This window comes from Setaria viridis, chromosome 4, assembly GCF_005286985.2.
Source record: "Setaria viridis chromosome 4, Setaria_viridis_v4.0, whole genome shotgun sequence".
Taxonomy (NCBI): Eukaryota; Viridiplantae; Streptophyta; class Magnoliopsida; order Poales; family Poaceae; genus Setaria; species Setaria viridis.
Window position 1 is genome coordinate 38,233,861 of NC_048266.2, and position 16,118 is coordinate 38,249,978.

A 16,118-nucleotide genomic window follows, 5' to 3' on the forward strand; every position below is an offset into this window, starting at 1 on the left:
TCGAAGACATATGGTACAATAAACTCAAGAGTCCATGTCACTAGTAACATTTTTTAATGTGTAACTACATATTGAATGTTTCATAATTCTAATCGTTCTGTTGTTCTGGATTAGGTTGTTTCCACTTTCCTCAACGAGGATACCCCCATGATTTTTTATACTCCCCAGTAGGTCTAGGATTTGGCCATGCTATTGTTAGTTGTCGGTGGCATAATGTTTTCGTCTGCCTAGGATCTTGGCATGGTACGGTGAGCGTACAGCAACACACGAAGTATCTACCACGACTATAAAAGTGAATTGATCACATTTAGCTATTTATTCTCCTCTTTCGTTTATTTTCCCACACATTATATTGGTACAAACTGGGTGGATGCACGTGTACAAACGGCTTCAAATTCGGCTCCCAGGATCCGAGAAAATGCTCGAGTTTGCTGTAGTCAGACCCTTTGAAAATAGAAATTCTCATCCATAGAACCGTGCGTAGCGCCGTTGGCAAAGGTGTATGTGGTTCGCGGGCTAGCATACTTGAATCCGCATGTTCACAGGTGCTTGAAATCATGAATTCTCACCAATTAGACCATCCCCAATCTTTCTTATGCGCAACGAGCTTTGGTTCATCTTTAACCTTCCATGTTCTCTCTTCGTTGTGCTATTTCTCCTTATTGTCCTTGCATTCCTCCATCTCTGGCAGTGGATGCTCAGCGAATTGCTTTCCCCGCACTTAGATCTCTCTCTAATTTCTTCTCCCACCATTAGCCGTCGTCTGATGCTATTATATCACTCTGAGACTTCCTTCTCTTCGCACCACTAGCCGTCACTCCAGCCATTTGTGGTCGGAGGCACTGCACCCTTCTGTTGCCATTAGCCTATCCATTAGCCGAGCATTCCTCTAAGCTAGTCAAAGGCAAAAGATTTTCTTTTGACGGGCAGAGTCAAAAGATTTCACTTATATCATAAAAGAAATACTCATAAAAGAAAGTATGACGGTACAAATAGGAAGGACAGGCAGAAAGACTTATAAAAGAATACAAAGGACAGTAAGATAAAGTTCTCCACTCGTCATTAGCCCCACATACGGCCATACATGACATCTTCGTATATCGGTGCGGTCGGTAAGAACTAGGAAGTTTCAAGCGACCATTTCTATTAATGTTCAAGCACAAACGGGAAAAACAAAACAAAAAAAGGCCTTCTTTCCTCCCCCAACAGCAGAACGCCCAACTACTTGTTCCCCTTGGCCATGAGCTTCAGAAGTTCAGTCAAAACCGAGGGGCAGCTTGCCTCGAGATGCTTGTACCCTCCAGTTGCAGCGACAGCGTGGAGATTCTCAGGGGTAGCCACGATGAACTTCATGCACCTAGATTTGAGCTCCGAGCATCCGTGCTGCTCCGCCAAAGCCAACGTGGTTGCAACCGTACCCACGCTGATGCCCGTGCACACCTTCTCCACATAGATCCTCTTGAGCCTCTCCAGTCCATACCGATCTGCGGCTTCAAGAAGATGCTGTGCCATCAGTGTTGCCTGCTCCCCCTTCTGGTCCAGCTCGGGCACCGTGTCGGTGTAGACGAAATACAGCAAGGTCCTGAACACCTCCACCTCCATGTCATTGATCTCGACGCACGTCGACGCCTTCTCCTTCATGTCCCCGAAGAGCTGGGCCATGAAAACCGGCGACCTCGCCGCGAGCACGGACCTGTGTGCGGCGACGGACTCACCAGCGATGATGAACGTGACGTCCGCCCCCTTCTGGCTCCGCAACAGCTCTCCAAGTTGCTGGTGCAGGTCGGAGGATGGAACGCTGGCCACGGCGTCGGACGCCGCCGCCGCATCCTTAGCTTCGAGGACGGTGAGTGCACACTGCACAAATATGCAGTCGTCTTTCAGCTTTCGACATCGTGGGCTCGCCAGGTCACTCCATCTGATGAGAAGGACATCCAGGGATCTGTTTTCGTAGAACATGGATGACCTGATGTTTTCCTCCGGAGAATCTCTCGGTGGGCTCGGATCCACAAGGCGGCAGCAGAACGACGCCGCCACCCCGCCCGATCCTTTGCTGATCAGCCGAACACGGAACATGATCCAGTCATTGCTGCCGTAAAGGCTCGGATCCGAGGCTTTTGGATGGAATTCGATTCGCCAGTCGAGTCCACCGACGGCGCACACCATCGACGCGGTGTACCCTGGTTTCTCCTTGGTCGCCGTGAAGCCGCTGATCTTGAACAGCTGCACGGAGCGCACGGCCCCCGTGAGATTGACGGAGGCGGGAGTCATGACGGTGGACAGGGGGCTGTGGATCGCCGCGGTCAATCGCGTGGGAAGCAGAGACGTCGCGCCGCGGCGGCGGCGGCGGCGGTTTCTACGGAGTACGGAATGGGTTCCTTCAGGTTCAGGAAATTGTACGTGCACCACTTATGCACGTTCAGATCGGAATGGGTTCCTTCAGGTTCAGTAGAGAAAGGGAAAGTGAGGGATGGACCTGACATGTGGGCCCCACCTGTTAGGCCCACATCGACGCCCAGTCAGCATGCCACGCTTGCAGTTTAACACGGGTTAAGGAGATTTGGACTTCGTGTGAACCGATTAACAAGTTTAGGGAGTCAGACGTGCATTTTCAGAGTTTAGGGATCTGGATGACACTCTCTACTAAGTTTATGTACCGCCGGTAAAGTTTACTCTATTGGTAGCAAAAAAAACCTTGAAATTGGAACCACATGTAAATCAGGAGTATGTAGATAAAATTTTTTTTATTAGTACTTTAGACTAAATAGTAAATATATATTTAAATCACTTTATTTTTATCTTCAAACTAGATATTCAACCTGGATCTCGAAGCCAGAGCTATGCCAAACAGGCTCTAAAACGGTGTTATATTTTGTTGCGAATACAATTTCTTAATGCAGTTTAATTTACATGTATATCTACACACAATTATTTAAAACGTTGTGCCAATAATATGGAAGAAAATAAACACAACAAGAGGGTAAAGGAACTTGATCATCTGCTTCTACTATCATGCTAGCTATATAAAACATTGTGCCATCATATTGTGCTGTACCACATACCATGCTCGAGGTATGGCCCCAAATTTTACCTGCAATGTCATGCTTTGGGCCATGCCACGGACAGCCTAGAAACGGCACGGCGAAGTCCTAGGTTTGGGACTTTGGGATTATATCAATTCAAAGCTGAGGACTCTACTACCTGGAACTCAATACGAATGCTCAATTCAAAGCTGAGGACTCTACTACCTGGAACTCAATACGAATGCAAAGATTGACATAGATGGGTATTCGGTATCGATCGCTAAAATTGAGACCGAGGAAAGAAAATTAAGTTTTTGAATAAAAAAAGTTAAGCACCTAGGCAGCTCAGCCATTGTAGATTTGTGATTGTGCCAAAGTAACAGTTAAATCCAGAATCTATGGTAACATGTGAACAGCATAACTATCAGAATTATGGAACATTTGATCTGTATATGAAAAATGTTACTAGATAGTGACATGGACTGTGACCGGTTTGGCTTCAGGCCAGTGTTAGTGTAGTGTTTCATCACACTGTTACCAAGAGTGCTATACCATCTTTTCAGTGAAATGAAACTGTCACTCTCAGTGCACAGTTTCATTGCATAGTTTTATATATAGCCCAGATCATTTAACTCTTGCATTGTGTTATGATCAAATGTGTCATGCCATGAAACCATACCATGCTCAGTGCTAGTTTCATCGGGATTTCATGAGATTTGGTAACTGTGCCAATTGGGTTTCATGGGATGGAACTGCCCTCTCCTCTCTCCTCGTAATTAACCTGCCAAGTCATCAGTTTTGCTGATGTGGCATGAGATTTGATATCCATGAAACCCAAATGACACTCCCATTACGACTGGCCTCCTGAGCCACACTCTTTATCAAGCTTGTCTTCGAGATTAATATGTTTTCTTTTTCTTTCTGCTGATTCATAAATTAAGGCGGCGTAGAATTGCCTGGGGATGATCGAAAAGCAATCTCTCACGCGAGTGTTGTATGTTAATAAGTTATGAGACAGCCTATACAGACAAGTCATTGTAATTGTCTTAACATTAAGATTTTAGTTTCAACACAAACGAACTAACTAGTTTCATATATGTCGAATCGAAATATTAAGAAGATACCAACAACGATTCTAAACGTGATGACAGTAGGTAAAGTATAAATAGACAGTATACTTTGTGATTGGAGTACTCACTTCAGTCACGAATAACAGGGTTTATTTCTTATGAAATTAATTCTAAAAAAAATGACAAATCCACTCATATCACTTCGAAGCATTCAAACTGAACAAGTAAAAAGTACTTTGTGGTCAAAGTTTAGAATGGTCGATTTTCCCAAAACGTTATTTATACTATTTGTGAAGAAAAACAAATGAAAAAGGTCGAGATTCTGCGCTCAACAACCGAATGGCCAACTACTTGTGCCCCTCGACCTTAGTTCAGTCAAAACGGAGGGGTAGCTTGCCTCGAGATGCTTGAACCCTTCCGTTGCAGAAACCGCACAGATATTGTCCAAGGCGAACTTCATGCATCTGGCCTTCAACTTGGAGCATCCATGCTGCTCTGCTAACGCCAACGTCGTTGCGACAGTGTCCACGTTAATGGTTGTGCAGACCTTCTCCACACATATCCTCTTGAGCCTGTTCAACCCATACCGATCTGCAGCTTCAAGAAGATGCTGCGCCATCGCCGTCGCCTGCTCCCCGTTCAGCAGGTCCAGCTCGGGCACGGTGTCGGTGTAGACGAAACGGAGCATGGCCCGGAACACTTCCACCTCCATGTCCTTGATCTCGACGCACCGCGGCGCCTTCTCCCTCATGTCTCCGAATAGCTCGGCCATGAAAACGGGCGACCTCGCGGCGAGCAGGGACCTGTGTGCCGCGACAGGCTTACCGGCGACGAAGAACGTGATGTCCGCCCCCTTCTGGCTCCGCAGCAGCTCACCAAATTGCCGGTGCAGGTCGGAGGATGGAACGCTGGGCTTGGCATCAGCCGCTGCCCCCGCCGGCGCCGGATCCTTTGGTTTGCAGGGCAGGACGTTGATTGCACATTGCACAAGTATGGAGTCATCTTTCACATATCGACGTTGCGATCCCTGGACGTCACTCCATTTGATGAGAAAGACATCCCTGGAATGGTTTTCATGGAACACGGAGGACGTGATCTCCTCCAGATCCAAATAGTAACTGCCCGGTGAGCTCGGATCCATGAGGCGGCAGCTGAAGGACGCCGCCACCCCGCTCGCTCCTTTGCTGACCAATCGAAGGCGGAACATGATCCAGTCATTGCTGGAGTAATGGTGGATCGGGTGCGGCATCTTCGGATGGAATTCGATTCGCCAGTCATGTCCTCCGACGGCGCAAACCCTCGACGCGGTGTACCCTGGTTTCTCCTTGGTCGCCGTGAAGCCGCCGATCTTGAACAGCTGCACGGAGCGCGCGGCCTCCGTGAGGTCCACGGAGTCGGGAAGCATGGCTGTGGAGAGGGGGCGGAGCACCGCGGATCGTGAGAGAAACCAAGAACGGCGCGGCGGCGGCGGCGGCGGCTTCTACGAAATGGGTTCCTCGGGCTCCAGAAAATATGCACGTACGGATGAAAGGGCCCATGTGTCTTTTAGTATGAACTCTGGCCCATGCTCATAGCCCAGTAGTTCACGCCGGCCCTTTCAGCCTTTGCAATCTCGATCGTCCCTTCGCCTCCTCTCTCTAGTTCGGCAGCTAGACCTCAGCAAAACAGGCGCTCAGCTGCTCGGCGCTCCCCATTCCCCTCCCCGTCAGGCCGTCACTCTCTAACCCTAACGGGAAACGGCGACGCTGCGGCGGAAAGGGGAGGCAGGCGGCGGCGACATTGGCAAGGGTGTAGGCTAGCAGCCGGGCAAGCGGGCGGTGGCGCGCCGGCGCCCAGGCGCCAGGCGAGGAGCCGGGAAGGCGCGCGGCGCGGCCCTGTGGTCTGCACCGTGCCGGAGCCGTCGAGTGGGCCTGCCGCCTCTGTGCGGAATCAATTTTGGTCTTGTGGCTTGTGGGGTCACTTGTTGTAGGTAGCCATGCTTAGAAGTTGTTCCATCTTCCATTCCCGACTCAGATCCAAACGCAGGTTCCCTCGCCCTGTCGCCCAGAGCTTCTTGGCGATGCAAATCAGTTTGCATAAATCAGTTAATAGATTGGAGAGAAAGGGGATTTCAATGTAAGTTGTCCGCTCAAAGAAAGGAAAGACCAGTGAATAGATTGGAGAGAAATACTAGAAGTGGTTAACTAGCTTTTGTGTGAATTTTTGTGTATGAAGAATCTAGCAACTGATGGAACTTGAACTTTTGAAATAGCTTGTGGGAAATAATGTAGAGGTTAATAAGGTGGTTTACAAAAATGCTCAGAAAATTACATTTTGATTCCCCTCTCATACAAAAGGAAATTACACATAATGGTGATGACTTCCATGGCTATGAGAATGTGTAAAGTGAAGAATCTATTGTAATATTGTGATCTTCTATTTTATGCAAGGGACGTATATCATATTTGAACTATTTATATTGTAGCTTTTGCAAATTTCGGAATAGTTTATTAAAATTACGATATTAGGAGACCTTTTAAATATAGTCTAGTGTTTTTTTTGGTAAATCTGGTACTCGTACATTGAATTTGTGGTCTTAAGAAATTTTGAATTGCATAGGTAGCGCAAAAATCCTAGCTTCATGACAGATCTGATCCTGCATAAATCCTGCAGGAACCCCGTCATAGCAACAACTTGTCGCGTGCTCCGCCTCCGCTCATCCACCACGCCTGCCTGCGTGAACCTCACAGATACCTCACGCTCCGTGCAGCTGCTCAAGATCAACGGCTTCACTGCAACAAAGAAGGCACCAAGGGTATGTGCCGTCGGTGGGCACGACTGCCAAGTTGGGTTTCGTCCAAACAGCAAAAAAAACCCACCAAAGTAGTAGCGATGCTGATTGGATCGGATCATGTTCCGTGTTAGTTTGATCAGTGAAGGGCGGGGCATCGATCAGCTGCTGCCTGGTGGATCAAAACAGCGCACATCAAAGCACTTGGAAGGAGAAGCGGAAGTCCTCCATGTTCTCTAAAAATGGTTTCGTGGGTATCTTTCTCGTGGAACAGGATGAGCTGGATGAATCACGATATCTGAAAGACGAGTGCATTATTGTGCAATTACAGTCCTGCTCGGTGAAAGAAAGGATGCAGCGGCAGCTAATGCCGCAGCCAGTGTTCCATCGTCCGACCTGCACAACCAATTTGGTGAGCTGCTGCGGATCAGCCAGAAGGTGTGTGCTTGCAGCAAGGTCGACAGTTTTCATGGCCGAGCTCTTTGGGGACATGAAGGACAACTCCTCGGCGTGCATTGAGGTCAAGGACATGGAGGTGGAGGTATTCAGGGCCATGCTCTATTTCATCTACACGGACACGGTTCCTGAGCTGGAGGACGAGAAAATCATGTATTAGTCATCTACTCTGTCTGCCGTTGAGACTCCAAGGGGAGGACGGGAGGTCGAAGATGAACAGTACTCGTGGTGACTGCTGAGGAAGAGCGAGCTCTGACCTTTCATATCGTCAGACCATGAATGATTTTAGCACCTGACGTTTTTGTTTCGAGTCTTCTAGCATTAGTCAACTCTGACTCTTCAATCATTCTGGAAAAAATCATCTCAATTACAGGATGCAGAGTACAGGGCCACGTCAAAATGTCCATTTCCACGTATCATATTACAGAAGCCTCTTCTCTTGTTGTTTACGGAGTATGCTATAAAGAAATAATAAAGAAATTGGAAAGAAGAAAAAGAAGCAACCCCTTTTTCATCCAATCAATCTGGGCCGTCCATGTGCCTCCCAGCCCTTAGGCCACCACGTGTTTCTTGTCCGCCAGGTGGCCACCACGTGTCAATCCGCGTGTACAAAGTACAAACCCACGGCGCCGCACGCATGAACCCTCGTGCGCTGGCCATCCCAAGACCGTTACGACCACTGACTACGGGAACCCGCTTGTCCAAAGGCTGACACCTGGGCCCACTCGGCGGCGAAGCCTCTTCCCCACCGCTATAAAGAAAGTTTAGCACCTTCCCGTGCCTTCCTCGTATCCAAAGCTCTGCTTCGGTTCTTCTTCTTCCCACCTCGCACCCAACCGAATCACCCCCCCAACAATCCGATAAGCTTTTTCCTGGTATGTCTCTCCTTCCTCCCGATCACTATAATTCAGTTGATGCCTGATATCGCGCGGCAATCGTTTCCGTGACATGTGTGGAATCGGATTTGGCGCAGGGTTTAGGGAAGAATGGCGATCAAGAGGAGCGTGGGCACCCTGTCGGAGGCGGATCTGAAGGGGAAGAAGGTGTTCCTCCGCGCCGACCTCAACGTGCCGCTGGACGACAACCAGAAGATCACCGACGACAACCGCATCCGGGCGTCCGTGCCCACCATCAAGTTCTTGATGGAGAAGGGCGCCAAGGTCATCCTGGCCAGCCATCTGGTGAGCAGCGGTTTTTCTTTAATTTCGGTATCCTGAAGGTTGCTTTTGTCGGATTTGTGTTCGAGTTTGTGAGATTCGATGCTACGTTTAGGCGATTGGGTATTTGGGTGTGCTAGAGCATCGGATATAGTTCTGTGCAAGATTTTACTACTCTATTTATTTGCTTGTAGTGAACTGTATTTATGTGTCAAATCTATCATCACTCGTCAGTGAAAAGGTGATTACTTGAAATTTATATGTCAGTTGGGTTGCGGTTACAGTCAGAGTGATGAGTTCACTAAAAATAAAAGGGGAAACTTGAACTGATAGTGGTGCATGGTGTAAGACTGCATCTTTTTAAATTGGATATGCCCCTTTGATTAATCATACATTCGTCTTAATAAATTGTTTAGTAATTGTTAACTAATAAAAATTCAAAGCCATCTCTGTAACATTCTGCTCGTGGTCTTTAGTTTGATTAGTGTCAGCTATAAAACCTTCAAAAATGAAAGTTTTCATTATAAACTAAAAAGTATAGCTGATAAAAATTCTTTATGCTCTGGACAATTCTTTGTTCCTCCATGTTGGTTTTTAAGCTTTAACTAATCAGTTATCTCTATTTCTAATCACTGATCCAATGTTATTTTTTCAGGGACGTCCAAAAGGTGTCACTCCCAAGTACAGCTTGAAGCCTCTTGTCCCGCGCTTGTCTGAACTCCTTGGAGTTAATGTATGTCTTATGAAAAGATAAATCCATGTTTATTTTTATACAAAGTATGAAAAATTGGAACGATAACCCATCTTATATTCCCTTTATTTGCTTATAAACATTGATAAAGGTTGTTATGGCCAATGACTGCATCGGTGAGGAAGTTCATAAGTTGGCTGCTTCTTTACCAGATGGAGGTGTTCTGCTTTTAGAAAATGTTAGGTTCTACAAGGAGGAAGAGAAGAATGACCCTGAGTTTGCCAAGAAGCTGGCATCTGTTGCTGATCTCTATGTAAACGATGCCTTTGGTACGGCACACAGAGCCCATGCTTCAACAGAGGGAGTTACCAAGTTTTTGAAGCCTGCTGTTGCTGGCTTCCTCATGCAGAAGGTATTTGCTAAAGTTAAATTAGTCCATTTCTTGTTTCTCTTAATCTCAGTATACTCCATTAAAGAATCAGTACTCTTTTCCTTTTTCAAGTTCCAAGCTCCTGACTGAGAATCGATGTCTTGTAATCTGCAATTTATTGTTTCTTGAAAGGTTTTGCCAATATAGTTTTCAGCTTTTAACTAAGAACTCTCACATTCTAGGAACTTGACTATCTTGTTGGCGCTGTTGCCAACCCGAAGAAGCCGTTTGCTGCAATTGTTGGTGGATCAAAGGTGTCAACGAAGATTGGGGTGATTGAGTCTCTTTTGGGGAAGGTTGACATCCTCATCCTTGGTGGTGGTATGATCTTCACATTTTACAAGGCTCAGGGATACGCTGTAGGAAAATCCCTTGTTGAGGAAGACAAGCTTGAACTGGCAACCTCACTTATTGAAAAGGCAAAGTCAAAAGGCGTCTCTCTCTTGCTTCCCACTGATGTTGTAGTGGCTGACAAGTTTGACGCAAATGCTGAGAGCAAGGTATGCTCCTTAAAATATGTATGTTGATGTGTAGAATTTCACCTGAATTGTCCTATGTAGCAATTGAAGTACTGAACTAATGCTGCATAGACATGATCCTTGAGTTAGAATGATTGTCTGTCAAGTTGCATGTTAGGTGCAAAAATTAGCAACACAATCATGTACACTGTTTAAAGTAGTAAAGAGTTCTCCAGACGTTCGATACTAATGTTGACACCTGACATCATCTGCAGATTGTTCCTGCATCTTCCATCCCTGATGGTTGGATGGGCCTAGATATTGGCCCTGACTCCATCAAGACTTTCAGCCAGACGTTGGACACCACCAAGACTGTCATCTGGAATGGTCCTATGGGAGTTTTTGAGTTTGAGAAGTTTGCTGCTGGCACTGACGTGAGTAAATTACCTTTCATATGTAGTTATCTGTCTCATAATTCTTGTTTCGTTTTAGCTAAATGTATTGCTTGCGCAGGCGATTGCCATGAAGTTGGCTGAACTCACTGCCAAAGGCGTGACAACCATCATTGGAGGTGGCGACTCCGTTGCTGCCGTCGAGAAGGCCGGGTTGGCGAACAAGATGAGCCACATTTCTACCGGCGGTGGTGCGAGTCTGGAGCTGTTGGAAGGCAAGACCCTCCCAGGTGTCCTTGCTCTTGACGACGCTTAGGCTGGTACTGCGGTAGTGTAAATGCAAGTCCTCGTCTGCCATCCAGGACTTCATAGGCTTCTCTCTTGAGTTTTTGCTATAGATGAGCGGTGAATAAATTTGCCTTGCGTGGACAAGAGAGTTATGCAGGGAACAAACGTAAATGCTATGGATGTGCTCTATTTTGCCGTATGCTGAAGCCCTTTGCGCATTTGTTTTAAAATTCCCCTGCGGTGATTGCTGCTGGTTTGGACTCCGGATACCAGCCATGCATGTTATTTCAGCCTTGCAGTTCAGTGCTTATACAGATCTATTGGCGACATCGCCGACATGCTATTGTTCCGGGAGACACAGATCCTTTTCTTGAAGGAATTCGCTCGCCAAAATGCAGTTGGACCTGACACAGGCAATCAAATCGAAGTGGCTTATCTGATATTCCTCTTTCACCAAACCATATCAAGCGCTTTGGTTAGATTGACCACTTGTTGACCTGTGGTGGTCACCCTTGAATTGACCTGTGGTGGTCACCCTTGAATTGGATGATGAGTGATTGCCAATTCAAGTGATTACCAACGTTGTGTGGTTGTTGACCTGTGGTGGTCATCCTTGAATTGGATGATGAGTTGGATGATGAGTGATTGACAACGTTGTGTGGTTGTTGACATGTGGCGGTCACCCTTGAATTGGATGATGAGTGATTGACAACGTTATGTGGAATGATGTTGACCTATGTGGTCACCCTTGGATTGGATGATGAGTGATGGACAACGTTGTGTGGAATGATATTGCTCTTGGTTGTGATGTTCAGGTGTAGGATGCGACACGGTAGTCGATGTGATGTTCAGGTGTACGTGATGTTCGATGCGACATGGCGGCTGACGGCGTGCGGAAGGTTAAGCGAAAAGTTTGTGCTGATGGATCAAGGGCGGTGAAGGGTGAACACGAGTAGACTTGGACTGAGGGACCCGAGGAGTTTAGGCGTAGTCAATGGGCGATCTACATGGTGCACGGAGGAGCAAGAGAATATGATAGGATGGAAACGACGTCGGTCGAGTCAAACGGGACGGGCGTTAGGCTTGGCGGAGCCGGACACACGTCGACATCGAGGAGGTCGTGTGGCGGCCAAGTGAAGATGGACGATTTGGGTGGTTTGGGCCTCAAAACCACCGTGTAGGCAAGTTTCCCACTTTGGACCTCAAAATCGGGGTGAGTTCGGTGCGGCCAGAGCTTCGAGAAGGAGGGCACGTGGTGCCATCGCAAAGCTGGCATCGAGGCGAAGTGAGTCGTGAAGGCGGCGTGTCCGTCCGATACATCTAAAAAATATGGATCAAAATGTCCTTGTGTGGACGGTTATCTTAGTTGTAGGGGTATTTTCGTCATCAGTCGTGGACTGTATATATCTATGTTGGTTGTTTGAGGGTGTGCTTGGAACCCTAATTTTATTTTGTTAGAGGCTGTGATGTTGAATCCTGATCTTTCGATGAGCAGGAGGGGATAACTCGATTGGTGGATGGAGACGACATTTACGGCTCGACTACAGCCTTCCAAGGTCGCTGCGCCTTAGCAATTGATACACCACCTCCAATGACTACCTCGATCTTTGTAAAGGGTGATACCCCGGCCATAGGGCACTCGTCTTGCAAGCAATCGAAGAACTAGTAAGATGTAAATGAAGGTTTCAAAATCAATCTCCAATATGGTGAGGTTCCGAAGATAAGAAGACGGACGGTTGATCCAGCACGCGTGCTTACAAGCAAATAGCAAAAGTTAAACTTAATCTAAACAAATCCGAGTGTTCCTGGTGGTGGCTAAGGAGTATAAAAATATGGGAGGATGACCACAAGGGTGTTGGGGTCGTGCTCCAACCCTAATGGACCCAACTTGATACACGGCCTATTGGACCAAAATAAGGCGATGCAACACCTTGGAAAAAAACCTTTCGGTAGTAATTTGATCATTGCAGCCGCCTCAAAATAGATATGGATATGAGTCTAGATCCATATGAAAATAGACTTCATAAGAATTCCATGAAGTAATTGAACGCCCCAATCCGAGCCCGTATGCGACCGTGGTGACCACCACAAGTTGATGTTGTTCTGTAGTCTGAATTCAGCCTGCGCGAATCCTTTTCCCTTTCGGTTTTCTCCATGATTTCTAAGCAAAACAAGAGTGCACGTATCTCCATGGTCTAAATATGATGGACATGAACTCAAGAGTGTACTCACCTGATGGTTGAGTTGACGAGCACGAGCACGAGTAACGGGACTAGAAATTCGTTCTTGTGTCGGCGTAGATGTATTGTTGGTGTTGATATCCTCATCATCCTCCTTTCTTGCATTTGAATAACCCTCAATGCAAGCTCAGCTTGCTCTCCCAAATACAGTTTTAAATCTGCAATATTAAAGGTGGGACTAACCTCAAAGTCTGCAGATAGATCTAGCCTATATGCGTTGTCATTAACTTTATCTAGCCCTTTAAATGGTTCGTTAACTCAAGGCAACAATTTAGATTTTCGCAATTCAGGAAACCTTTCCTTTATAAAATGCAACCAAACTAAATTTTCAGATTTGAACTTTAGTTCCTTTCTACCTTTATCACCAGCAAATTTATATTTAGCATTCATACGCTCTATATTTTCTTAGTTGTTTCGTACAGTTTTAACGTCAATTCAGCACGCTTAGTAGCATCAAAATTTAGTTTTTCAGAAGATGGCAAAGGCATTAAATCAATAAGAGCATGAGGCAACAAAGTATAAGCAATCTGAAATGGGCACATCTTTGTAGTAGAATGCAGCGAACGATTATAAGCAAATTCAATATGAGGCAAACAATGTTCCCACTTCTTAATGTTCTTCTTTAAAACAGCTCTTAACATAGTAGACAAGGTTCTATTCACAACGTTAGTTTGACCATCAGTTTGGGGATGACATGTAGTAGAAAATAAAAGCTTAGTCCCCAATTTTCAAAAATGACTAAGAAATTTAGCATCATAATCATAAACAATTGCGTTGGCACACATGCAAACGAATAATTTCTTGAAAGAACAAATCAGCAATATGAGTGGTATCATCAGTTTTATGACATGGTATGAAATGTGCCATCTTAGAAAATCTATCAACAACCACAAACACACTATCACGTCCACTCCTAGTCCTTGGCAATCCCAACACAAAATTCATAGAAATATCTTCCAGAGCACTAGGAATAGGTAAAGGCAAATACAAACCGTGTGGATTTAACCGTGACTTAGCCTTTTGACATGTCGTGCAATGAGCAACAAATCTTTCCACATCTCTTCTCATATTTGGCCAAAAGAAATGACCAACAAGTATGTCCTCCGTTTTCTTTGTTCCAAAATACCCCATCATGCGACCTCCATGCGCTTCCTACAACAACAACACACGAACAGAGCTTGGAATGCATAGCTTGTTAGCTCTAAACACAAACCCATCATTAACGATGAATTTGTTCCATTCTTTCCTATCTTTACAATGCAGCAACACATCTTTAAAATCAGCCTCATAAACATATTGGTTTTTAATTATTTCTAATCTAAAGATTTTGTAATCAAGTTGATTTAGTAAGGTATATCTCCTAGACAAAGCATTATCAATGATATTCTCTTTCCCTTTCTTGTGCTTGATAACATAAGGAAAAGATTCAATAAATTCAACCCACTTGGCATGTCTACGGTTCAATTTTCCTTGACTACGAATATTCTTCAAATATTCATGATCAGAATGGATAACAAACTCTTTGGGCCACAAGTAATGCTGCCATGTTTCTAATGTGCGAACAAGAGCATACAATTCCTTATCATAACTAGAATAATTCAGAACAGACCCGCTTAATTTTTCACTAAAATATGCAATAGGTTTGCCTTCTTGTAACAAAATACCACCCAATCCAATTCTAGTAGCACCACATTAAAGCTCAAAAGTCTTATTAAAATTAGGAAGTTGGAGGAGGGGTGCATGTGTCAACTTATCTTTCAGCATGTTGAAAGAGTTGTCTTATACTTTGCCCCCAACTAAAAGGCACTCACTTCTTTGTAAGCTCATTCAAAGGTGCAACAATGATGCTGACGTCCTTCACAAAATGGCGATATAAACCAGCAAGTCCTAAAAAACTCCGCACATGTGTGATAGTCTTTGGTACAAGCCATCCCTGTATAGCTTCTACCTTAGCTTGATCAACCTCAATTCCTTGTGGAGTCACAACATAGCCAAGAAAAGACACTCGATCGGTGAAAAAGTGCACTTCTCAAGGTTACCAAATAAACGTGCATCTCGTAAAGCATTAAAAACAGCACGTAAGTGATCAAGATGTTCATCCATAGATTTGTTGTAAATCAATATATCATCAAAGTAGACTACAACAAATCTTCCAATGAAAGCACGCAAAACCACGTTCATTAATCTCGTGAAAGTGCTAGGTGCATTAGTTAACCCAAAAGGTATGACTAACCACTCATATAAACCGAACTAGTTTTTCATTCATCTCCCAATTTCATACGGATTTGGTGGTACCCACTACGCAAATCAACCTTGGGAAACACAACAACCCCACTCAATTCATCAAGCATATCATCTAAACGTGGAATAGGGTGTCGATATCGAATGATGATATAATTAATAGCTCTACAATCAACACTCATACGCCATGTTCCGTCTTTCTTAAGCACTAAAATAACTAGAATAATACAAGGACTAAGAGACTCACGTACATAACCTTTGTCGAGTAGTTCTTGCACTTGTCGCTGAATTTCTTTTGTTTCCTCCGGATTTGTTTTGTATGGCGCACAGTTTGGCAAAGATGCACCAGGAATAAGATCAATTTGGTACTCAATCCCTTGTATTAGTGGCAGTCCTGCTGGTATCTCACTTGGAAAAATTTCTGCAAAACGTTAGCAATAGTAGGGGCAAGAATGTTGCATACCGTAAAAATTGAAATCAAACCATCCTTGCATACCAAAGCATAGGCAACAGAACTGGAAGCAACCAATTCATTAATATCAGATTTAGTAGCAAGCAAGCAATGTCATTTCAATCTTATCTCATCTTTCTTACTACCAATAGATTTGGTATTTTAATTGCTCTCAGTTTTGGCTTTTGTAGCTTTAGCAACATCACCACGCACAATAGCTTCAGGAGACACAAGAAGCAAAAAAATTTCTTATCATGGTGTATGAGGGAAAACTGATTTGATCTACCATGATGCATACAATCTGTATCAAATTGCCATGGTCTACCTAACAGAATATTACAAGCTTCCATAAGCACAACGTCACATTCAACAACAACATGATACGAGCCAATAGCAATATTAACTTGTACCAGCTTGGTTACCTTTACCTTACCACTGTTGTTCAGCCATC

General features: G+C 45.1%; 4 protein-coding genes across 4 annotated transcripts; 2 read left to right on the forward strand and 2 right to left on the reverse strand.

Moving 5' to 3' along the window:
• Positions 1–1,124: 1,124 nt before the first annotated feature.
• Positions 1,125–2,553, reverse strand: LOC117854104 (BTB/POZ and MATH domain-containing protein 2). The gene has a single exon (XM_034736396.2). It carries the CDS (start codon positions 2,269–2,271, stop codon positions 1,222–1,224), a length of 1,050 nt encoding a protein of 349 aa, XP_034592287.1. The 5' UTR covers positions 2,272–2,553; the 3' UTR covers positions 1,125–1,221.
• A 1,749-nt stretch (positions 2,554–4,302) lies between these two features.
• On the reverse strand, positions 4,303–5,545 carry LOC117851456 (BTB/POZ and MATH domain-containing protein 2). Its single transcript, XM_034733278.2, has one exon. The coding sequence runs from the start codon at positions 5,496–5,498 to the stop codon at positions 4,422–4,424; it is 1,077 nt and encodes a 358-aa protein (XP_034589169.1). The 5' UTR covers positions 5,499–5,545; the 3' UTR covers positions 4,303–4,421.
• A 607-nt stretch (positions 5,546–6,152) lies between these two features.
• Positions 6,153–7,479, forward strand: LOC140222674 (BTB/POZ and MATH domain-containing protein 1-like). The gene is made up of 3 exons (XM_072293493.1): positions 6,153–6,208; positions 6,746–6,887; positions 7,138–7,479. The coding sequence occupies exons 1-3, from the start codon at positions 6,153–6,155 to the stop codon at positions 7,477–7,479; spliced, it is 540 nt and encodes a 179-aa protein (XP_072149594.1).
• Positions 7,480–8,044: 565 nt separating this feature from the next.
• Positions 8,045–10,934, forward strand: LOC117851455 (phosphoglycerate kinase, cytosolic). The gene is made up of 7 exons (XM_034733276.2): positions 8,045–8,194; positions 8,293–8,500; positions 9,132–9,209; positions 9,319–9,579; positions 9,780–10,097; positions 10,331–10,489; positions 10,569–10,934. The coding sequence occupies exons 2-7, from the start codon at positions 8,306–8,308 to the stop codon at positions 10,761–10,763; spliced, it is 1,206 nt and encodes a 401-aa protein (XP_034589167.1). The 5' UTR covers positions 8,045–8,194; positions 8,293–8,305; the 3' UTR covers positions 10,764–10,934.
• The last annotated feature ends 5,184 nt before the right edge of the window (positions 10,935–16,118 follow it).